This window comes from Uloborus diversus, chromosome 8 (genome assembly GCF_026930045.1).
Source record: "Uloborus diversus isolate 005 chromosome 8, Udiv.v.3.1, whole genome shotgun sequence".
Lineage (NCBI taxonomy): Eukaryota > Metazoa > Arthropoda > Arachnida > Araneae > Uloboridae > Uloborus > Uloborus diversus.
In genome coordinates, this window is record NC_072738.1 from 153,152,684 (window position 1) to 153,178,729 (window position 26,046).

Genomic DNA, 26,046 nt, shown 5'->3' on the forward strand with positions numbered 1-26,046 from the left:
TCAAGATGGCACTGTCAGCACCGTTGACAACACTTGCTATAAAAGGGCATCTTTTCTTGTAGGTGTATGCAAAAGAACATATTTTCGTACCCTTTCCGCGCGATTTGCCAGACCTGCATGAATGGACAACACGCATTCTCAGTAACGTTGATAGTACAATGTTGGTTAGTGTGGCAGGAGCTAGACTATGGCTTCAATGTATGCCATGAGAATATGAATTCACACGTCCACAGTAAAAACCGTTCAGAGACGTTCCTAGAAAATAATGGGCAGCTAATGAGCGCTGAGTAACAAATATCGCAAAAATAGAAACGTTTTGCGCTAATTGTCATAAACCTTCCTAAAATTATCCTGGAATCTTCAGGGCTAAAGGTTTGTATCCTGGCCAAGACTAGGCTGGAATTGCGAGCAAAAATTGCTGTAAATTGAGGTTGTTTTGCAAAAGTCGTAGTTTTTGTGATTTTTGCAACATTCCTCGCAACACTTTCATGGTGGCACTACACTGTGAAAACGATTCAGAAACGTTCCTGGAAAATAATGGGCAGCTAACGTGCCCAATTTCTGCCAGTAACATATGTTGCAAAAACCAGGAACGTTTTCCGCTAAAATTTAGTAACATTCCTGAAATTATACCGGAAGCCTCCTGAAAAATTCAGAAATCTTCCCGTTTAAAGTCAGCTGTGCTTCTGGAACCTTAGGTAGGTATATTATAATAGCTTTGCCCCTTCCAGATTTAATAAGATAGTTTCATAAGTAGTATAGCAAACATGTTCAAAGCCAAGCCTGAATTGCAAGCAAGTGTCGAGAATTGTACCCGGCTGCAATTCTTGCAAAGTAACGTCGTCATACTTATTTGCTCCTTTTGGGCGCTTTATCAGCATGGACAGACCATTATTGAACTGAAGTCGATACATTTTATAAATACGCTCAGTTAATCTTTGAACTGGGAGTTAAAAATATTTTCCACAACTGTGAGAAATCTGCATTCATGCAACTTGTAGCAATTCAGGAAACGTTTTGACAATAATTCTTGATATTTCCAGGAATTTGATAAAAACCATTGAAATCCTGAAACGTTGCACGGAAATACTCAGTACCGTTTCGGAATTTCTTTTCAGCGTACCTGCTGCGAGAAATAGCAACTAAGTATGCAAATTAGTGGTATAAGATTTACTGTTTCTCAAGCATAAAGCCGCAAACGATACCTTTCTAATCAGTTCTACTTTTCTTTCATTGCTTCTCAAAACGCCTTCGATATTTTTCAAGCACCCTATATCAAACACGCGTAATCGCATTATACAGCGAACGGTGATTAATTGAATCACTGGTAAATGAATCAACCGTTTTAATGAATCAAACCCGTCAGAAACATACCATAATCCAGATTTATTGAATTTGCCGCTTTATTGAATCAGCCGCTTTGTAAAATCAAAACTGTTTAGAACAAACGTGTTTCGTAAAAGCGGTATCCATTGTATTTAAAGATCAAACTCTATTTAAAATGCAACAATTAACGCGGGTAAACTATTACTGAAAAATGTCTATCTAAGGAAATTTAACTGCAGTATTCTATTAGTGCAAGGCTTACTGGTTGTGTTAAAAGAAGATTGTGCGACTTACAGCAAGGAAGTGCAGCAAAGCTTTTGTTTTCTGAGGCCTTATAAATGTAAAATGTTAATGAATTTCTTGCATAGGAGCTTCGTCCCAATTTGAAGCAGGGGCGGATCCAGAAATTTTTGTGAGGGGGGTAAAGTTTCAATGGGACCTCCATCGTAAAAAAAGTATCAGTTAAGCAGGTGCACCCATCCCTCCAAGGGTTATTGAGCTTCCCTTATAATGCTACGAAGCATCCCCCCACCTCAAATGAGACAAAAACCCTTTTAAATTGCCCCCCCCCCCTCCTCCTAAAACTTCCAATGGCGCAACGTGCACCATGTGGAAGATATTTCCTCATATTTTCATCAAAAGTCACATTTGGTTAGGCAGACAGGTTAGTTATGATAGAAAAAGCACGAGCACGTACATGAGGTTTGAGATGGAAGTGTGCTGTGAAAAAACGTTAAACGCATTATAGATGATTATTCTTTAGAAAATGAACAAAAAACTCAAAATAGCAATAGCTGAGAAAACGAACCCAGTCAATCCTTTTAATTATGATGCGCTGAGAAAAAATACCTTGCAGAATCAAGTAAAAAAGGTTAACATTGTTTCCACGTACTGTTTTTTCGAATCTAAAAGAATTAACTTTAAAAATGATCATGATAAAATTCTTGTCACAATGGGGTCAGCTTACCCTTTGACCCTCCCCTGAATCCGCCCCTGATTTGAAAGCTCTGTTGTTTCTTCAAAGGTTAATATCTATTCTTAAATGTTTGTGTTTTCTATTCTTTCAACTATTCATCTCTGATAAACTAATCTTTAATGAATTTAAGAAATCACACCCATACTGAATTTCAGCCCTCTTGTTTTTAGATGGCCCGGCTGTGGTGAGAGTGAACATGTTCATCAGAAGTATTAGCAAGATCGACGACGTGAAAATGGTAAGAAAATTATTGTCTTTTCTTTTGGCCTTTTAGTTTTTTTTTTTTTTTTTTTCTTTTAATCTAAATATTTATAGTTAGATTACACAGAATGAAAGTCATTCATTTCAAGTTCAGTAACTGATTATGTTGCACATGCTTATTTTACCATAAACCTAGGGCCTTGGTGGCCTAATCGGTAAGTAATTGGACTTGTGACCGGAGGGTCTCTGGTTCAAATCTAACCGGTCGAAGATCCACCGCCTTCATTAGGGTGACTGGGGAAGTTAAATTTGATCGTGGTCACAAAGTCCTCTACACTGTAAAAACGATTCAGAAACGTTCCTGGAAAATAATGGGCAGCTGATGCGCCCAATATCTGCCATTAACATATCTTACAAATTTCAGGAACGTTTTTCGCTGAAATTCAGTAACCTTCCTATCATTATCCTGGAAGCCTCCTGAAAATTCAGAAATCTTCCCGTTTAAAACCAGTCGTGTCTGTGGAAATAATATCTTGGCATCATTCTGATTTATCAAGGAAGTTAAAAGAGCAGAATTGCAAGTAAATAACGGGAATCTTTCTTACCCGCAAAGCAATGCAGTCCACACTTTTTCGCTCCCTTTGGGGGAGCTTAATTAGCTGTACTAAAAGAAAATCTGATGCACTTTATAAACATGCTCAGTTAATCTTTAAACTGGGAGCTAAAAATATTTTTCACAACAGTGAAAAGTCTGCATTCTTGCGACTTGGAGCAATTCAGGAAACTTTTTGTCAAGAATACTTAATTTTTCCAGGATGTGGGTAAAAACCGTTAAAATCCCGAAACGTGACACGGAAATACCCAGTAACGTTTCGGAATTTTTTTACAGTGTAAGTGAAACGATACCTCTGGGAGTGCTAGACCAGAAGTTATATTTGACTTCTGTTTTGGATTTAAATTATCGAACTGTCCATAGGCGGTGCTGCCATCAATCCTGTTGTCTGAGCTAAATCGGACTTCACCTAAAAATAGGTGCTTGATTAAACGGACACCGTAACTCTCTGCCTTAAAATTGGGTAGCGTTGCTACTCGGGCACAGGTTCCCGAGTGGCATAAGTAACAACAACAACCATAAACATTCTACTTAGTGCACCAGTTCGATGTTAAATTTTAAAAAATCTTCAGGGTGTTTAAATTAAAAGATGAATATCTAAACTCTTCCGACTGCGTTATTATGTCCTTGACTCTAAAAGCTTACTGAAAAACGAGTTATAAAAGACAGTAAAGATATTAAAGAAACCATTTTCATTACTCCTAGCAAGGACACAATAGACTTTAAAATTGATATAGGACTAATGAGAATTCATATTGCGCTTCCAAAAAGTTGATCTAAGTCTTTCTTTTTTACATCACTGTAAAAGCGGTTCAGAAACGTTCCTGGAAAATAATAGGCAGCCGATGTGCCCAATTTCTGCCAGTAACATATCTTGAAGACTCCAGGAATGTTTTCCGCTAAAACTCAGTAACCTTCCTAAAATTATTCTGGAAGCTTCCTGAAAAATTCAGAAATCTTCCCGTTTAACGTCAGCCGTTACTCTGGAACTTTAGCGTAAACTTAAATAGGTATAATATAATAGCTTGGCACCTTCCCGATTAATCAAGAAAGTACCACAGTCAGTATTGAAAACATGGCCAAGGCTAAGATGGAATAGTAAGAAAGTACCCAGAGTTTTACTCTCTTTCAAAGCTACGCAGTCCATGGACTTATTCGCTCCCTTTGGGAGCATAAACGTCTGGACGGGCTGGAGGCGAATTTTAGCCGATACATTTTATAAATACGCTCAGTTAATCTTTAAACTGGGAGCAAAAAAAAATTTTTTTCACAACAGTGAAAAGTCTGCATTCGTGCAACTTGCAGCAATTCAGGAAACCTTTTGACAAAGATACTTGATTTTTCCAAGAAGTGGGTAAAAACCATTGAAATCCTGAAACGTTACACGGAAATAATCAGTAACATTTCGGATTTTTTTTACAGGGATGTTTGGGGATGTGTTTCTCTTAGCAAGAATTTATCTGCTATGTAGTTTTTTATTTGCTATTGCCCATAAATGTCATTCAATTTTTTTTTCGCCATGCATTGAATTTTGTGATTGAAATAAAGGTAGCACAGGTATTGCAACCGATAATCAGGAAAATAAGCATTATAATGGAATAGTGCCAGAAAAGATCGTAAATATTACAGTAGAGATTAGTAAAAATAAACTTTAAAATATATATTGTGTATACCTTTATCTTCACTAGTAATAAAGCTAAAAGTCTGTCTCTGGATGTCTGTTACGCACATAACGCCTGGACCGTTCGGCCGATTTTCATGAAATTTGGCACAGAATTATTTCGTGACATGGGTGTGAGCACCTTGAAGCTATTTTTCGAAAATCCGTTTTTGTTCTTTTTCTATTCCAATTTTAAGAATATTTTACCAAACAAGTCATCATAATGCGGACAAGTAAATTACCATAACATGGGCAAGCAAATTAACAGAGCAAATTGGCGAGAAATTCATCATCCGCTATTTGTAAATATAGAGGCGAACCAAATGACCTTTTAATTTTCTACTGCGGACAAAGCCGTGCGGGTACCGCTAGAATACATATAAAGTAGACACGTTAAAAGTGAAAATACTTAACCCTTAACTGATGATATTAATTTACTTATTTATTTATTTATTTTTGAACGTAAAAGTGAGATAGTCAGTAAAATTCCTAGCGTTATATTTCTTCTGCACTCCACAAAACTTTCTAAATTAAAGTAAGAAATTTTCCTTTATTTCTAATAAATATAACTGAAAAAGTAACGTGTGTGATATACACACGGCAAAAAAAAATCCAAAATATTCCTGTAAAATAATGGGCAGAAAATAATGTGCGCGGTGAAAATTCTTGAAATAAAACAGGGGGTGAAAAACATTTTTTAGTGTTAATAAATGTGTAGGGAGAATACCTCACCAATATTTCCGAGATTTTCTATATCGGTATTCCACTTACTCACTAAAATTTATATTTTTAGGCATATGTGTTGAATTTCTATGCGTATTTTTATCTGACTTACGTCACTTTTTCAGTTATACTTATATACCGGGCGATCCAAAAGTCCAACTAACTTTTAAAATGAATAATTCGAAAACGAATAAAGATAAAAAGATGCGGTTTGCACTAAACGGATGGAAAGGATGCGGGTTTTGTTTGGCAACAACACAAAAATAATTCTAATGGCGACCAACAGATGACACTGTCGGATTTTTGATGTGGAATCATGCCAAGTAACAAACGATAAAAAAAAATGTGCAACGGTAGCAGATTCTGGTAATCGAAGCATATATGCACCAAAATGACGTAAATAGTTGAGAAAGCCCTCTTAGTTAAACTGTATTTTAGAACAATGAAGAAATAAAAAGTACTACCGCCATCTGTTCGTCGGAAACGGAACTACTTTTGTTTTGTGGCCACACAAAACCAGGTTTCTATTCCATCCGTTTAGTGCAAACCGCATCATTTTATCTGTATTTCATTTCGAATTATTTATTTTTGAAGTTGGTTCTGACTTTTGGATCACCCTGTACTTTAACAGTTCTAATAAAGTATAAAATAGCTCTCTTACTGTCTTAAGCAAAATTCAAAAAAAAAAGTAAAGTGATAATAATTCACCGAATAAACACATACACCTAGTAAAAACAGATACGAAACCATTAAAACGTTTAATTAGAGCTTGAAAAACAAACAAGGCAATGACATTAACGACAATTTTCTGTTCTTGCCATTGTAGAATTCGAACAACGATTCAAGCTGCCAGTGCACCCTTATTTTCTTTACTCTCCTCTAATTTGCTTTTCTTGTGCCCTGCAGGAATACAGCGTACAAATGACATTGAGGGAGCAGTGGAAGGACGAACGGATGCAGTTCGAGGACAAGGAAGGTCAAATCCGGTACCTCACGCTCACAGATCCAGATAAAATCTGGAAACCAGATCTTTTCTTCTCCAACGAGAAGGAAGGTCATTTCCACAACATCATCATGCCCAATGTCCTACTGAGAATCTACCCTAACGGAGACGTCCTATATAGCATCAGGTTAGCATGAACTTTGTTGCCGAATTGGAGAACTAAAACTTATGATTTGCAGTTTTAACACTCATATCACGTTCAAAAATGTCTGCAAAAGTGGCACAAAAATTTTTCATCTTAAATCTTCAAGATAATTGATAACTGGGAAATACCAAGCTAAAAAACAAAGTTTATTTTTTAGCTCGATTTATATTTTTTTCTCCACCTAACCCCACTTTTTATGCACTGTAAAAACGATTCAGAAACGCTCCTGGAAATTAATAGGCAGCTGATGTGCCCAACTTCTGCCAGTAACATATCTCGCAAAAACCAGGAACGTTTTCGCTAAAATTCGGTAACCTTCCTGAATAATCCAGAAATCTTTCCGTTTAAAGCCAGTCGCGTCTCTGGAATTTCAGTGTAATCTTCGGTAGGGATAATATAGTAGCTGGACACCTTCCTGAGTTATCAAGACAGTTCCAAAAGCAGCATAGCAAACAAGGCCAAAGAGTAAGACAGAATTTCAAGTAAGTATCTCATGTGATTGCAATTCTGGCAAAGCTACGTAGGCCACAATGATTCGCTCCCTTGGGAGTTTAATCGGTGTGGACGTGCCGCAATCGTATTGAAGCCGATACGCCTTATAAATACTCCCAGTTAATCTTTAAACTAGTAGCTAAATATATTTTTTACAACAGAGAGAAGTCTGCATTTGGACAACTTGTAGCAATTCAGGAAACTTTTTGACGATGAAACTTGATATTTCCAAGAAGAGTATAAAAATCATTGAAATGCGAAACGTGACACGGAAATACTCAGAAACGTTTCGGAATTTTTTTACGGTGTAATGGTACCTTAAGTTCCAGAGGTTCCGTATGGCTGGGATAATTGTAGAATAGTTTCTCTACTTTTGACTGATACAAAAGTTCTATACACAAATCAATTGATCCAAAAATAGAAGTATACATTATCTTAGCCACAACATGCCCAACCCTTCTAACTTTTGACATTTAACAATATTTTGTCTAGTTGTTCTCACCAAATACTCCAAAAATGTTTCGTTTCACGAAACTTAAAATAAGACAAAATATCCAATGAAGCTAATGTAATACAAATATTGGACTTGACTACCAATGAACAATCATTCGACTTTCCCGTTTTCAGCAAAGCGTTAGAGGTGAGCGGGCTTTAGTTGATACACACATTTCACATTTTGATTTTTCTAATTTTTATTAGTTATGTTACAAACCAAAATAAAATTTCGTGTAATACTATTTCTATTTTTCTGTCAAAATAGTTTAATAGAATTCACTTTGTTGACATAGTTTTTCGTGCATAAAATGAATCTTTAAATAAAAGAACCAATGAAATTCATTTCTGTTTTTAGTTTCGTTTTTAGATCTTTGGTTTTGTTTTGAATCCAGCACACAGAACCCATTTTTACGGAAGACCATTCTTCTTTCTTTTTAACAAATCTGAATTTTATTACAAATCGTCGAAAAGCAATATATACAAAACAAATTTCTACTTGAAGCAATTTCAGGGTTAGTTCCGTCAAAGCACTTAATTTATTTATACGACGAATTTAAAGCTTCACATTAAGAAATTTTTAAAAGGAATTTTATGGAAATGTTATACACTGTAAAAACAATTCAGTACCGTTCCTGAAAAATAATGGGCAGCTGATATGCCCAATTTTTTCCAGTAACACAACTAGAAAAAAACCAGGAACGTTTTCCGCTAAAAGTCAGTACCCATTCTGAAATTAACCTGGAAACCTCCTGAAATGTTCAGAAATCTTCCTGTTTAAAACCAGTCATGTTTCTGAAATTATACAATAAACTTACGTAGGTATAATATAATAGCTTAGCACTCTCTTTCCTGCGTTTGTAGGAAAACTCCAAAAGCAGTGTTGTGAACATGGCCAAAGCTACGACAGAATTGCTAGCACGTATCAAGAATTTGACTCGACTACAATTCTTGCAAAGCTTCGTAGTTTGTAGACGGATTTGCGCCCTTTGGACGCTTTGCACGTCTGGACTAACCACAATCAAACTGAAGCCGATACACTTTATAAATACGCTTAGTTTATCTTTAAACTTGGAGCTAAAAATATTTTTTACAGCAATAAGAAGTTGAATTCGTGCGACTTGTAGCAATTCAGGAAACTTTTTGACAAGGATACTTGATTTTTTCAGGAAGTGCATGAAAACCACTGAAATCCCGGAACGTCACACGGAAATACCCAGTAACGTTTCGGAATTTTTTTACAGTGTGATGAAAATCTCAGTTTAACTGAAATTATATGTGAAATACATAAAAATGCGTAGTCTTTTGTTGAGTTTAGCTGAATATCTCGATATTTTTCCATTTGTAAAATTCAAGCTTTTATTAAACAACCCATAGCATGTTGTCTATTTGGCGCATTTTTCCAAGTCGATCTCTTACGTTTCTTCGGACAAAGTCTAGAAAACAATAGTTGCATAAAATACTTTTCAGAATACAAACGTGTGTGGTGAGTTGCGACGTGCCTTAAGTATAAAGCTTTTGAGGTAGATTCTCGTTCTTTAATGAAAGCTCCTGTGTTTATGCTTCAGTTGAGACATAAGTTGCTGGGTAAGAATTTGCGGATTATAATAAAACTTCAACTCGCTGAAAACGAAAGCGTTTTCATTAGAATTGTGTCCTTTTAAATGAAATTTTCTTCGTACAAGCTTCGGTATATTTTAGCGAAAGTTTTATTGATGTGTCTCAAGAAACTGAGCAAGTCGAAGCAGTTGTGAAGTTGAAGCTGGAACATGAAGTTGTTTGAAATTAAATGTGTTTGTTAGAGGAGAAATATAAAGAGTTATTTACAAGCTAACGCAAGTGTTAGTATAATCTCTGTTGAAAATGTTTCATTTTTACTTCCTTTTACAAAAACAAAGTATTGTATTCGCGAAAAAAGTTTCACTCAAAAATCGACCTTACTTTCCATTTTGCTCACCCCCGAATGAATGTTGAGTTCTTTTCTCAACATGACCGCACGTGGATAAGTGTCTAAGAACGTATAGACACGCGAAATAACCATTTTAACGATTCCCGAGAAAAAAACAACGAGTTTTCTCGTGACGTCTGTATGAACGTATGTATGTGCGTACGTGCATATGTGCGTACGAGCGTATGTGCGTATGTATGTCGCATAACTCTAGAACGGAATGTCCTAGAAAGATGAAATTTGGTACGTAGACTCCTAGTTGGGTCGAGTTGTGCACCTCCCATTTTGGTTGCATTCGGATGCTCCAAAGGGGTCTTTTGTCCCTTTTTAGGGGGAAATCATTGTTAATTTCGATGTAAACTCAAGGGTGTTATAATTTGGCGGACACTTGGCAATATATCGCCAGTCTTTTGGTCGCCAAGTTTTGTAGCCAGCTTGGCAACAAATTTGGCGGTTTTTTTTTTTTTTTTTTTTTTTTTTTTTTTTTTTTTAAATCTGGTTTTAATTTGGCCACTGTTGGTCTATTGAATCACATTAAAACTGCCAATAATGAGAAAATGACATTAAATTGGAGTAAAAGGAAGTCATGTGATGCACACATCAGCTCCTTTTCTTTTGTATTTACTCTGTATTCTTTTGACTATCTGAATGTTAAGGATCACTCAAAACTGCTTGTTATAAATCTGAACACAGTACGACGGTAAATTGATGATGCAGCTATACATCTGTCATTTGCAAATTAATATACAGTCAAATTTCGACTGTTATTTATGCTTTACTTATCATTTAATTATATTCTCACTCTCTGAACTATTCTCACGGAACTAGTACAAATTATTTCAGACACTACTGAACTTAATTAATTTCCGTAATTGTCACCTATTATTCCTATTTTGATTGATTCTCTATTTATTTGTGCATAATAATGTATCAATAATTTGTACAACACTAATTTGTAAAATTTTCAAAAATATTTTAACTATTTTGGCACACGCCGAGCGTAGCAGTAAATGAATAACAGAGTGGACAGATAACCCTTTAAAAAAATGTTTTAATCACAAAGAAAAGTTAAAGTGAAAAACAAGCATAAAATTTAAAAACAATTCTGAAATTTTTAATTCGTTAGCAATTTAAAGAATTGTTTTTAATTTTTAGTGCAATCGTAGCATGTTTAACATTCAATATCCTTAAATATTATTTCCGTAGCCTGTTTTATCTTGCTACGCGAGATCTTCCTCAATTTCTTTGATTTGCCCCTCATTTTAAAGCTTATCGTGTAGGCTAATGACGAAAAATAGACCCACGGTCTATTTTTTTTCTGTCAAAAAAACCTGTTTTAAAGCACCGGACACAGGTTTTCGGGTAAATTTATCAGTTTAACTTGCGCTGTGTGACCGGCAGAGCTGAACAGCTGGATCGACAGAGCGCTCCACTGGTAAACAGAAAAACAAATTTTTCGGGCCCGGTCCAGACGATCTGCATCAAAAAAGTAGACAAACATCATGCAGTATATGAACACTTAAAAACAATAGTGATATTGTTTTATAACACAAGTTGTAAAATTGAACACAAGCTGTAAAATAACACAAGTGAGATAATAAAATAAATGAGATGGAAACGCTCCTTGCTGTTACGAAAACTTGAAGCAACCTGTAGCTAAACTGATTTTTAATTGTAAGTTTTTTTTTTTTTTAAATTTCGGCTCCGATTAGAAAACTAAAGCATAATGTAAGCGAAAGTACAAGGATCAGGTTTAAGATTTCATACTACAATGGAATAATTTTTTGTTCAGAGAAAAAATCGTATACTGAAATGTAGATTCTTCTCATGACAGTTTTTGACCTTTTGTACAAATAGAAAAATTACTACCATAAATTGAAATTACGCTTTGCCTTTTGTTAAACTGTGAATATTTATTAGAATACGAAGTAAAATATTTAAATTACTAACAACTTGATGGGTAAAATATCATTTTTTTTTTCTTCTTTCCGCAAAAAAACAACTAGCCAGTCCCATTTTTACTACATTCAAAAAGCTACGCTTAAAAAACGAATTTAGTTCAACTGATTTTATATTTTAACCGTTCGGTTAAATGATGAACACGTGCTGCCATCTAAGCCATAACTATTCAAGCAGCCTGCGATAACAAATTGTATAAATTTCAAAAACAGAAGCACTTTTCTTCAATATCTTATGTTATATAATATTTCTGTGGATTATTTTTCTGTCGGTATGCGAGATCGTTCATATTTCTTGAAGAAATTTCCCCTTCATTTTAAAGCTTATCGGCTCGGCTTATTACGAAAAGTAGACTTACGGTCTAAACATCATATTTTCGGAAACGCCCCTTGCTGTTGCAAAACTTTGATGCAGCCAGTATTTCTTAAGCAGATTTTCTTAAAAGCAAAATTCTAATACAATTTGCCAATTTGTTGCGTCGCTTTTCGTGAAAAAAGAATTACAATTTACCTTTTTTTTAAAATGGTATTTATTATTTTTTCTAATAAAGCTTTAAAGCACTGGACGTAGTTCTTTGGTTAAATCGATGATTTTTTTTCGGTAGAGCGTTCGGTTATAAACTAGCTGAACTATAGTTAGGGCCCTGCATGGGATGTCCGACATTATAGCTAATTTAGATTAATGTTAAGCATTACATGTACTCATAACATACAACAGGAAACATACGTAAAGCAATAAAATAAATGCGACGGGAATGCTACTTAACGTTTCCACTCCTTTTTGCAGGCTACAGTTATTATTCAGATACGTTGACTATTTATCAAAAGGTGTTCTTAATTTTTTTTACGCTTTGACTTCATTCAGACCATTTAAGCATAAAAAAAAGTATTAGATTTAAAAATTCAGACCTCAAGGGAATCCTTTTTGTGCAGAAAAACTTTTTCATTGTAAGCTTAAATGTAGATTTTTCTAACAGTAGTGTTCGACCATTTGTATAAATGAAAAAATACAACACCAAATTGAAATTACGAGATTTGCCCAGTAAACCTTAAACTATTTATTACTACACGATGTAAAATGTTAAAATTATTATCCACTTCATTAGTAAGAAATCATTTTGTACTCCTCTGCTTTCGGCAGAAAAAAATGCATTTTGTCTACGTCCGAAAAATTACCCTTAAAAAACGGACTCAGTTCAACTGGTTTTGGTTATGAATTTTAAATGTTCAATTAAAAGAAAAACATTTGCTGGCATTCAAACTGTAACGCTTAAAGCAGCCTGCTGTGCGAAATTGAATCAATTTTCAAAAATAAAAACACTTATTTTCAACTTAATTTATTATTTCTCTAGAATGTTTGCTTCGATCGCTACGCGAGATCTTCCTCATTCCTTAATCAAATTCCATGTTTTACGAATAATTTTAAAGCGTATCATGCTGGCTAATGACAAAACATAGATGCATGGTCCTTTTTTTTAGCAAAAAGTTTTTTTGCTGTTTTTTATCACGCATTGCTTCAATGAATAGCATTCGAAAATGAAAGCGCAACTGCTCGGTTGGTTGGAGTATTGTACTGTCACCAGAATGGCGCCAGTTCGAATCCGTGCCAATAATTCCTCTTTAATGTTTCTTATTTTCCGTCAGATGCTCACTAGGCAGGAATATATTTGCCACAACCCTGTTTTTTCACATGCACACTTACTGCTTTTTCACGAGTCACTCACTCACACTTTTAATGATATTTATGTTTGTATTGAAAATACGTATAACCAAAAGGTGAGCGATGAGCACATTATCACAACTTTGTATTCAACGAGGTTTTGTTGCTGATGTCTTTTAATTGTATGCCTGCTTTTCTGCGTTTACTTTTTTCCGTTTACTTTAATCCGTTTACTTTTTTCGATTCTTCTGCATAACGTTCTTTCTTTGAAATTTTTAAAGAACGAAATGTCACATGAAACTATTCGAAGCACAGTGCGGAGTTCCGCACGTTCGACTAATGTCACATTATCAGAAAATCACAATAATACCCACCTTGTTTGTTGACGATAGAATTGAAAGTGACTGAATAAGCACAGAATATATACTACTTTGATTTCTTCAAAATATCACCAGATTCGATTAACTTGTTTATTTTATTTTCGAAGTGTGGACAGTATGTTGAGTGTTATTTCCTTGTACATGACATAGAAAATGATACGACATATATATATATATATATATATATATATATAAGCAATTTTTAATGGATTTCTGTTTATTATTATTATTTCATTTGAACTGTTTTAATCATTTTTATTTGAAAAATTGCAATTTTATTGGTATTTCAAATATTGATATTCTTGTTGCGTTTCATCACGATTTTAAACTACATTTTAACTCCTAATTATTAGAAGCAGGGGACACCTAATATTATCCGTCTTGTTCCAATACAAAATACTTTCAAGCCCTTTTAAAATTGTGCACTGTAAAAACGATTCAGAAACGTTCCTGGAAAATAATGGGCAGCTGATATGCCCAATTTCTGGCAGGAAGATACCTTGCGAAAACCAGGAACATTTTCCGCTAAAATTTAGTACCCTTCCTGATATTATCCCGAAAGCTTTCTGAAAAGTTCAGAAATCTTCCCGATGGAAGCCAGTTGTGTTTCTGTAACTTCAGAGAAAGCTTCGGTAGATATAATATAATAGCTTTGCACCTTGCTGATTTATTTAGAAAGTCCCATAAGCAGTATTGCAAACATGGCCAAAGCCAAGCGAGAATTGCAAGCAAGTATCGAGAATTGTACTCACCTGCAATTCTTGCGAAGCAACTTTGCCCAAACTTATGTACTCCCTTCGGGAGCTTAATCATCATGGACGGACCTTATTTGCACGGCAGCCGATACACTTTATAAACGCACTCAGTTAGTTTTTAAACTGGGAGCTAAAAATATTTTTTAGAACAGTGAGAAGTCTGCATTCGTGAAACTTGTAGCAATTCAGGAAACTTTTTGACAATGATACAGGAATTTTCCAGGAAGTATGTAAAAACCATTGAATTCCTGAAACATTACACGGAAATACTGAGTAACGTTTCGGAACTATTTTACAGTGTGTACAAACAATTTCAGACATTGAAACAGACCCCAGCACGGTTATTCACTGTTCCAGATTAAAGAGTTCACAACAAAGACGAAACTGCAGTCTCTAGATGAGATAACTTACTGTCGAATTTAATATTTCATCATACACAAATAAAGAACCTAATTTAAAGATTACAGTGCTGGGCAAATTATTAGACTAAAGAGGTTTTTTTTGTACACTATTTGTACTAAAATACTATTGATTTTACTGTTAAAGTACAGTACATACTGTACACTGATTATTTCGTTATTTTAGCATAATTTAATGTTTGCAGGTGGCAGCACTGTCTGCTTTGTTTTTGTTCTTTGTTTATCTACCTACCAGGAACATAACCTCAATCAGCTTAAACAGTTCACTAGTCCATTTAATAAGTGTGTTCTGTTATATTTAAAGTTAGTTTTAGGTAATTAGTGAGTATGTGTTTGTGAGTATATATAATAGTGAGTATAAACAATTTTTCACCTCCTTTTTTAAAAAGTGTCAAGAAATGGTGTAAACCTTGTGAAAAGTATGCCAAAAAGACTTAAAATGCTTATCAAGAACAAGGGAATGCATATTAAATATTAGATAATTATTTCACTGTTCGTTAATGTGTCTATAGTCTTAAGTCCTAACAGTCTTAGTGTAATAATTGGGCCAGCACTGTATTAAAAAGTTATTATTAAAATTTGTTTTAAAAAATTCATAAGTGTTGGACATAAGTTGTACTACGTTTTTGAGAATGACCAACATTTAGCATACACTATAATCATATCTGAAAACGTACCTGAAATTATAGACTTTTGTCACAAGCAATATATTTTATTTCTACACTTTCTTTTACATATGGATTTCAGGAATTATCAGTACTATGTACAGAAGCCAATGGGGTCGTTTCCAAAATTTCTGTAAGAGCATGCTTAAAAACACAGAATCTGACCATTTTTTAAATAATTTCTTGGAGTTTAATATTTTTAAAAAAATTATTTAAATCGGTGCTCTTTCATCGTTTAACGCTTCTGCCGATAACATCACAAATGGTGAAATGCCATTCAGTGTTGCTATTCACGGTCCAAAATATTTAATTCGCATCTTTACTCACGTGTATTGGCAACGATATGGTTGATAGCAAACGTAGAGCGCAATTGTAATTCGTTTCTTGATTATCATAATGTGGAAATGCGGTAGAAAGATGCGCCAAAGAGCATCATTTGTGACGCCATAAAGACCACGCCTTGTTTGAAGAATCGGACATTTTAAAAAATTATTTAAAAAATAACTGTTGGGAAAATGAAAGTATTTTCTAAGTCCATGTTTTTTTGAGCAATCACGATTGCTTATTGTTTTCACTTGACCATTTTTGATGTCCTATCTTTTATTTTCCCACCGCCACCCTCCGCAGCATAACCGTCGACCAGTTTCTCACGATGCTGCTCCAATAGCGAAAGCCGTCTCCAGGTTGCATCCATGTCCTACACACACGCGCATACATACACGCACACACACACATACACACACACAAACTCATACACAAACACATACACACATACACAAACACATACAAAAACACACACGCATACATACAGACACCTACACATACACACAACTACCCACACATTCATGCCTGCACACAGACACAAACACATATGCCTACTCACATACACATACCCCCCACACACATTCATACACACAACTACCCACACACTTATGCCAGCACACAGACACAAACACAATGCCTACACACACATACACATACTCCCTACACGCAAACACACATACCCCCCACACACAAACACACACGCCTACACACACACTCGTGATTGCGGAAAACATAATTTGAATTCAAGATGTCAAAATTCAAATTATTATTTTTTTTTTTTTTTTTTGTTTATTCTATCCATTTCAGTGACAAACAGTACTACTTTTGACTGAAGGAAATAACCCCATTTGAATTTTTTTTTTTCCTATCAGAACAAGAGTCCCATTCGTTTTCGTTTTACAAAGTGACTACATAAAAACCTGAAAAATCGTTCCGGTTTGATATTTATTCTCGAAAAAAGATTGGACTTCCCAAGTTCTTAAATTTTCTACAGCTTTTTGTTGTGCCCATAGAATATCGAACAGTAAGTTCACTAGTGCAGACTTTTATGTTTTGGGAAGAATATTTCCCGTGGGAATTTTCTCGAGATAGATAATCATGGCTGTGAGTCTTTCCTATAGTTTTATTTTTTAACTTCGTTGCCAGAGTTCTAAAAAAATTGAAGACAATATGAATGAATGACAATAGCTCTTGTTGATAAAAATTTTAATCTTGCAGTGTATATGAAGTTTTTTCTTCTTTTTTCCATTTCAGAACTTTTACTGTCTTTTATGTTTATTTTGCAGAAACAATTTCCATTTTCCTGAAAAAAACATTTTTGCCAATTATTTCTTTTCATACTCCTTCAATAAAAGCATATATTAGAGTTCGGTTGTTTTCCGTTTTATTCACCATTTCATGTTGCTAGATTTTTGTTACTTTTACTAGAAGTTTTCACTATGTTTCGCTTTGGGTTGTTTCACTATGAAATTCGTATTTTATCTACATTTTTTCAAAATATTTAAAAAAGGGCTTCTCCATCTAAACAGGTTACACTGTAAAAAAAATTCCGAAACGTTACTGAGTATTTCCGTCTAACGTTTCAGGGTTTAAAAGGTTTGTACCAACTTCCTGGAAAAATCAAACATCATTGTCAAAATGTTTCCTGGATTGCCGCAAGTGGCAGGAATGCAGACTTTTCACTGTTGCAAAAAAAATTTTTAGCTCTCAGTTTAAAGATTAACTGAGCATATTTATAAAGTGTATTAGCTTTAGTTCTATTATAGCCCGTCCAGACTGATAAGGCGTCCAAAGGGCAAAAATCAGTCTGTGGATTACGTAGTTTTGCAACAATTGCAGGCGAGTAAAATGCTTGATACTTACTTACAATTCTGTCTTAGCTTTGGCCTTGTTTGAAATACTTCTGTTGCAGCTTTCCTGGAAACGCACGAAGGTGCGAAACCAGTATGTTATGCCCATCTAAGTTCAATCTAATTTTCTAGAGACACGACTGGCTTTAAACGGGAAGATTTCGGAATTTTTCAGAAAGATTCCAGGATAATTTCAGGAAGGTTACTAAATTTTCGCGGTAAACGTTCCTGATTTTTGTAAGATATGTTACTAGAAGAAACTAGGCACATCACAGCTGCCCATTATTTTCCGGGAAAGTTTCTGAATCGTTTTTATAGTGTAATTAATCACAGATAGGACAAATGCCCTGCTGCGTTAAAAAAAGATAAATATTTACTTAAATTATATTTATGGAACGCATATGTGTGCAGAAATTAAGTAAATGTAAAGCCGCTATGTACAGTGAGATCCCGATTTAACGAAGCTCTATTTAAGGAATTTCGCGATTTAGCGAATTTTTCTTTTTTTCCCGACTAAAATGAAGGCAAAACCCCTATTTACCGAATAATAAACCTCAAATTAACAAATTATTTTAATATCCGATTTTTTTTTTTTTTTTTTTTTTTTTTTTTTAAAGTTTAGTTAGGAAACATTGGATTGTTTTTCAAATGATATGTCAATTTTGTTCGAAGCAGAAAAAGACTTTTCTTGGAGTCTGTAATTTTTGACTGGCGAGGGCGAGAGAGCAACCAACGAATAGTAATTTTGATGCAGAAAGAGATAATACTTCCATTAAAACTTACTTTTTCAAATGCTTTACGTGTCCTGGAAACTAAAATCAGATCTCATGCAGCAGGCTGTAAGTGACACGGTATTTTCTTTTCTCTATAAAATCAAAGAGAATATTTCGAGTCAAGTATCAAGGAAATTGTCAAACATCTATTACTCGGTACTTTGAAATTTCAAATTAACTAGTGGGTAATAAATCGCGGAATACTGAAAAAAAAGTGTACACTTTCTAATTATGGATATTTTTGCGCAGTTGCTTTTTAGGGTTTTGAGATAAGGTAAGTGCAGTTTTTTGTTAATTAATTTTCACACCCCAATATTACGAATACACTGTAAAAAAATTCCGAAACGTTACTGGTTATTTCCATAGAACGTCTCGAGATTTCACACGTTTTCACCTATTCCCCCGTAAAAACAAGTATCTTCACAAAAAAGTTTCCTGAATCGCTACAAGTTGCACGCGTGCAGACTTTTCACTGTTGTGGAAAATATTTTTAGCAACCAGTTTAAAGATTGAATGAACGTGTTTATTAAGTGTATCGGCCTAAAGTTGCTTACGGCTCGTCCAAAATTGACTAAGCTCACACAATAAGAGCGAAAAAGTCAATGGATAGCTACAGCTTTGCAAGGCACGAATTGCAGACAAGAGATATGCTTGGTTCCTTCTTGTATAGCTTTGGCCGTGGTCGCTCTGATTTTTATGGAGCCTTCTTGGTAAATCAGGAAGGTTATAATCAATAACACTAAACCTACTTAATTTTTCTAGAAGGTTTAGAGACATGACTGGCTTTAACAGGGGAAATTTCGCACTTCCTCAGAAAGTTTCAAGGTTAATTTCAGAAAGGTTACTGACTTTTAGCGGGAAACGTTCCTGATTTTTCCAAGATATGTTACTGGAAGAAATTGGGCACATCAATTGCCTATTATTTTAAAGGAATGTTTCTGAATCGTTTTTACAGTGTAACTCCGATTTAACATATAGAAGTTTCGGTCCCAATGAATTCGTTAAATTGGAGTCCCACTGCATATAAGAGGAGTACACATAGAGGCTACGAGTGCGCTATGTATGCAAGGTGGAGATCATATAGGAGCCTTAGGTAAAGCTAGCTATTTTCAATAGAATATGTAATATTGTTATTTATAAACAACAAAACTTCACCGTAACTGACAGACAAATTGCCATTGTTTCAACACACCTTTTTATTTCCTATTACGTACAAAATAAACGTATAAAGCTTAATGAAAACAAAATATTTGACGCAAAAGGGTTGCAGAAATAAATCTCCCATTAAACTAGTTTAGGGCCATGCAATAAATAAAATGCAACAGCGATTTACGTGCGTAACAGTCTAACATTTGTTTATTACATACTGTAAAACAATTCAGAAACGTTCCTGTTCCGAAAATAAAGGGCAACTAATGTGTCCAATTTCCAGCAGTAGCATATCTTGCAAAAGACAGGAACGTTTTCCGCTGAAAGTCAGTAACGATTTTAAAATTATCATGGAACTTTTTTGAGGATTCAGAAATCTTTCGGTAAAATCCATGCACGCACGGGGAGAAATCAGGGACCTTCAGAATTTAGGGAGGTATGAAAATAATAACTTGGTACCTTCCTCATTTTCCAGGATTGCTCCTAACGCATTATTAAAACCATGGCCACGGCTAAGGCAGAATTGCACGTTACTACCAAGCATCCTACCCGCCTGCAATTCTTGTAAAGCAAGAACCAAGCAATTGTTAACCAAGCAATTCCTTGGTTAACAAATATTTTAACAGCGAAGTTTTTTAATAAATTTCTTCCTTATTCAGCTTAGATAAACAAATAGTAGATTTCTAGTAGAATGTATGTTAAACTCTTTTTTCATAAACCACCAAAATCGTCGTAAATGACATTTAAAATAAAATTGTTTGCCATTTTTGCTTCCTTTTATCAAAAAAAGGAAGTATATTCGCGAAAACATTTTCACTCAAAAATCGACCTTTATTTCCATTTTACTCACCCCCGAATGAATGTTGATTTTTTTTTTTTTCCCCGACTCGACCACACGTAGATAAGTGCCTAAGAACGTATAGACACGCGAAATATCCATTTTGACGATTCCCGAGTTAGTTACAACGAGTTTTCTCGTGACGTCTGTATGTACGTATGTGCGTATGTGGGTATGAGCATATGTATGTCGCATAACTCAAGAACGGTAAGTCCTAGAAAGTTGAAATTTGGTACGTAGACTCCTAGTGGGGTCTAGTTGTATACCTCCCCTTTCGGTTGCATTCGGGTGTTTCTTAAGGGGTCCTTTGCACCTTTTGGGGGGGGGGAATCATTGTTAATTTCGATGTAAACTCAAGTGGTGTTATAATTTGGCTTATACTTGGCGATATATCGCCAGTATTTTGGTCGCCAAGTTTTGTCGCCAACTTAATGGTTTTTTTTTTTTTTTCTTTTTGAGCAATCACGATTGCTTATTGTTCTCATTTGACCGTCTTTGATGTTCCGTGCCTTTTTCAACCACCACCGCCACCTGCAGGCGCGGCTCCGTCCTCCGGTACCCGCTCCTACAGTGGTGGACAAAATTATAGACTCATTTTTTTTCTTTTGTTTCAATTATAACATGACTCAGTTTAAATTATTTTCATTGAAGTTAAGATGAATAGTTGAAGAAATAGTTCTAAAATTAGTATATCTTATCACCTAAATTAAAAAACTCATGAAATTAGAAAATTTGCAAATTTAATATTTTATCATTGCGTGAAACCTGGACAAAAGTATAAACTCAAAAGTAAAAAATCCAGGATTACGAGAAAATTTCGTTCGAAAATGTTAATTTAACGCCATAGAATGAATAAATGTTGCCATCAGTGATTGCTAAAAGTTTTGTTTTTGGAAATTAATGAGAAACATATAAATGCACCGCTGGACAAAATTATAAACTCATTTTTTTTTTTTTCATTTTATCAATCATAATTTAATTCAGTTAAAAAAAATGTTCCAGTAAAGATAATAATCACTAAAATAGTCCTAAATTCAGTATAACTCATAAACTTTATAAAATAAATAATTTCATTAAAAAAATTCTCAACTTTTATATCTTAATAACACATGAAACCTGGCCAATAGTATCAACTCAAAACTAAGAAACTCTGAAGTTTGGTAGAATTGTATTCAAATACTTAATCAGTTAATATCCAAAAATTAACCAATGCTGAATTACAAAATTACAAACTTACGATACTGCATAGACACAATTATAAGCTGATAAAATTTTAATTATTTTTGTTTTGAGTTTAATTAATTTACATTTGCAATTACTTTTGTAAAACAAAAGCAAAGATATAGGAAAATGTAATTTTGCTATTAACATGGATAAATTGAAAAAAAAAAAATCAATATTTGAAAAGTTTTAAAAATTAACACTGCTTTAAATCTAGCCATCAGTGTAAACTACAAACTTTTATAAACGAGTTGGGCCACCATTTTTCTGAATTACCTCGAATATGCGGCTGGGAATAGATTTCACAAGAGTTTCCAACAGCTGCAGTGGCATATGGTTCTATACTGAAAGTATTGCCCTTTTAATTCCTCTGCGGTTTGGTACTGGTGCCCATCATGATAAACTTTGCGAACCATGGTCTAACAAAGATTTTCAATCGGATTGAGATCCGGACTACGAGCTGGACATTTGATAACTTTGATATCCCAGAGCTTGAACCATTCTTTTACTTTTCGCTGTGTGTACACTCGCGTTATCTTGCTAAAGTAACCAGTTACGTCTAGGAATCGGATGAGCAAAAGGTAAGAGATGATCTTCCAGTATTAATTGGTAATCTTCAGCGTTCTGCTTTCCATTGAGAAAAGCCAATCCTGCTTTACCATGCTGAGAGAAACCAGCCCAAACCATTACAGAGAATTAAAAAAAAATAATAAGTTTATAATTTTGTCCAGCGGTGCATTTATATGTTTCTCATTAATTTCCAAAAATAAAACTTTTAGCAATCACTGATGGCAACATTTATTCATTCTATGGCGTTAAATTAACATTTTCGAACGAAACTTTCTCGTAATCCTGGATTTTTTACTTTTGAGTTTATTCTTTTGTCCAGGTTTCACGTAATGATAAAATATTAAATTTGCAAATTTTCTAATTTCACGAATTTTTTAATTTAGGTGATAAGATGTACTAACTTTAGAACTATTTCTTTAACAATTCATCTTAACATCAATGAAAATAATTTAAACTGAGACATGTTATAATTGAAACAAAAGAAAAAAAAATTGAGTCTATAATTTTGTCCACCACTGCAGTCGGTGGCGTCCATGTCCTAGACACGCACGCTCATACACATACGCGCTCATACACATACGCACTCACACACATACACACACGCCAACGTGCATACACACAGGTCTACGCACACACAAAAGCCTACACATACACAACTAATACACACGTCTCCGTTCAACAGGAGGGCAGACTTGGAGAGACAAGAGCCGTGTCTAGAAACAAGTGAGTAGAGTAGTAACCAATGAGTAGGGTTCTGTCGCAACTCGTGATTGCGAAAAACATAATTTGAATTGAGTCGCCTATTTTCAAAAACGGCCTAGTGCAGTGATTTAAAATTTTCAGGAGGGCCGAAAAACTTATTACAACTATATCAATCAATTGTGGTGTATCAATTGTGGTTCTATCTATACTTCTAGCCTAGTATATTCAAACTGAAAGATTAATTTAAAAAATAATAAAATTAACTAATGGTAATTAAGAAAAGTAATTTGCACTTGGCCGGGTTTGAAACTCAATATGTCACTTGGCCACTTTTGATACTCAACTATTAGGTTAACGATTAAAATAAATAAACTGAAAACATTAAAGTAAATATATTTAAGTACAATATATATCTCAAAAAATTAATACAATAATTTTGCCTCATAAACTCTTTTACAAACTGAAAAAATTATTCAAGAACGAAAAAAAAATCCCAGAAGTAATGCAAATTGATAAGGAAATAAAAAACTTGAATAATAAAGAACGATTAAAATGAAACTCAACCCCTTACTTCTTCATCTGGATCGATAATTAATTCGTGACAGTCTTCGTTATTTTCTTCAATAATATCATCCTGGTGTGGGCGCAGTTCTGAGTAAAACTTAAGGGTATTTAATGACCTCCAATTGTCCCCAAAATGATTTGACAGCAAATTATGTACATCATTAATTTTCGCAGGAGCAATGGGTTTCCCAGTTGGAATGATGTTGAGGCGAATGTTCTCTGCTTTCTGATTTTTTTTTGTTATGGATTTATATTGTCCCAAGTCAGATTGATAATTTACTTCTCCTTTTATTAATATCCGATTCCCAGATTTCTTAAGAAAAAAGCGTTTCGTGGGTGCAAATTTAAAATGCCAGCTTTGCGGAGGTTTCATTATAATTTTGCACTCCGATTTCCAGTCGTAAACAAGGCAATCAGAGCCAAGTTGCTCTACAGTCCCATAATTTTTAAAAATATCGACAAACTCCTCAGGGCGCACTATGACTTCTAATTTTTTTAAGTCACGTTCTATAAATCCGAAGACTCTGTCAGGTGGGAGGAAAGAGTGTCCCACCATTGGAAATAGCAACTCAATAATAATGTCTTCTGGGGCAAATTTTATCAGCCAGTGGTGTAGCATCGTTATTATTGTTGAATTTTTATTTTGCCCGCCGCATCCGTCCGCGACTAACCTCAATTTCTTAATTCCAGTGAAATCTGTGTTAACCAAGCGATGGAAAACGGCTGAGGCGATTTCGTTGGATCCTTTGGGTAGAACAGTTTCATTCCACACGTATATGAATACGTTGCTGGGGTTGAGAGGAGTTTTTGAATCTCCTTGAACAATGGTGAAATTGTACATTGGAATTTTCATACTGAAGTATGACGCCTGGTCGGGGAGCCGAGGCAACATTTGGTTTTTTTGACAGTCGAAAGAAATGGTCAATAAATCAGGACGACGTTCCTTAAGTTTTTTATAAAAAGCTTTTCCTTTCAATAAATGAACTTGTTTCAGAGAGGCTAGTACTTTTTTTTCGTTCTCACGTTTTTCCGCTTTTATTTTTTCATTATACTGGGTGCAAACTGAGCATACATCACTCCGAGGTGTACCGAAACCCAAATTGTAATTTGTATTAAATATTTTACGAAAATAACTTTCCTTAACATGTTGTTCCTCATTACACTCCGCCTCATACATTTTCCACAGTTTTTGTACGCTTAACTCGGATGGAAGGTACATGCGAGCAACAGTTTTACTCCGACAGTAGTGTGACTCGCAGCATTTCAGTTTTTCAATAAACTTTTTAACAGATGAAAGTTTGTCGCGATTATTTGCAGATTTATGGTCGCCACCACGACCCTCTGAAGGCATTGTGCCGCTTAATTTATGTCTCTTTATTATTCCCTGAACCCGATGCTTTTTAAGGTTTAGACTTCGTAAAAACGTTTGTCGACATACCCTTAGTTGAGTTCCAGATGGAGTTGGCACAAAGAATTTCCCAAAAAACATCTTTGGTTCTCTGTCTAGGAAAGTTTTAGACTTCCGGGACGGGTCATCAGCGATCACATATTTTAGTATGAAGGCATCTTGCAGGATTTTAGTTTTATGCGAATAGAAACGATTATGAAACACCGATACATCTTCCCGGCGAAGATCTGCACACTTGTAAACTTCTTTATTTTCATGTTTGCAGTTTGGCATTAAGGGTAATCCAGGATTACTGTATCGCATTCGTTTTTCCTTGCTTCGTTGCCAAGAGCTCTCATTTCGAACCCTTTTCCGTGCTAAGGCTGGTTCAACACACTGCGGATTCACTTCCATTTTTCTTTATCAAGAAAAAAAACATGAAACACTGAAAAAACTGACTTCCATAAAAGATTTTAAAAACAAACCTCAAACTCACTCAAATAACCTTACTTCTCTAGAGCCACAGACGAAAAGTCTACACCTGTCTGTTGCTATAGTAACGAGACATGTCTCATTTCTCCGAGGGCAGTTGAATAACGGTTAGAACTTTAAGTGCGGTACATTGGCTTAGATTTTTTTTTTCTGGGGGGGGGGGAGGAGGCGAGGAAGAAATCCTAGCCTCCCCCCCCCCCCCCGAAGAAAAAAATCTAAGCCAATATACCGCATTTAAAGCTCTAACCATTATTCAACTGCCCTCGAAGAAATGAGACATGTCTCGTTACTATAGCAACAGACAGGTGCAGACTGTTTGTGTGAAGGGCGCTCCAAGCGGATTATATGAGAAACCCAACTTGGCCGGTTTTGAAACTTAACCGAATCTTTCCATGTTAATTTATCATTGAAAAAGGCCGCTTTTGAACGTAAAATTTTAGTTACCATAGCGCTTAGTAAAACTGAGTGGAACTTATAAAAAAAATGAAAATCGAGAATTTTTGCACTTGGCCGGTTTTGAAAATAGGCGACTCAATTCAAAATTTAAGAATTCAAATTAATTTATTTTTTTCAATCTGGTTTCAATTTGGCCACTGTTGGTGATATTTAGAGAGTAAACTATTGAATCACATTAAAAATGCCAATAATGGGGAAATGACATTGAATTTTAGTAAAAGGAAGTCGCGCAAAGGAATGTGACGCATACATCAGCTCGTTTTTAATTTTAAATACTATGAAAGAATTTTATTTTCCTACTTTA

The 26,046-nt window shown here is 34.8% G+C and overlaps 1 protein-coding gene across 1 annotated transcript in view; it reads left to right on the forward strand.

The window, feature by feature from the left end:
- The first annotated feature begins 767 nt into the window (after window positions 1–767).
- The window catches only part of LOC129228689 (glutamate-gated chloride channel-like), a 43,407-nt gene continuing 18,128 nt past the window's right edge, over window positions 768–26,046 (forward strand). The window contains exons 1-3 of the mRNA XM_054863372.1: window positions 768–834; window positions 2,473–2,540; window positions 6,406–6,629. Of these exons, the coding sequence (XP_054719347.1) occupies window positions 768–834; window positions 2,473–2,540; window positions 6,406–6,629 (359 nt within the window). The remainder of the gene's footprint in view (window positions 835–2,472; window positions 2,541–6,405; window positions 6,630–26,046) is intronic.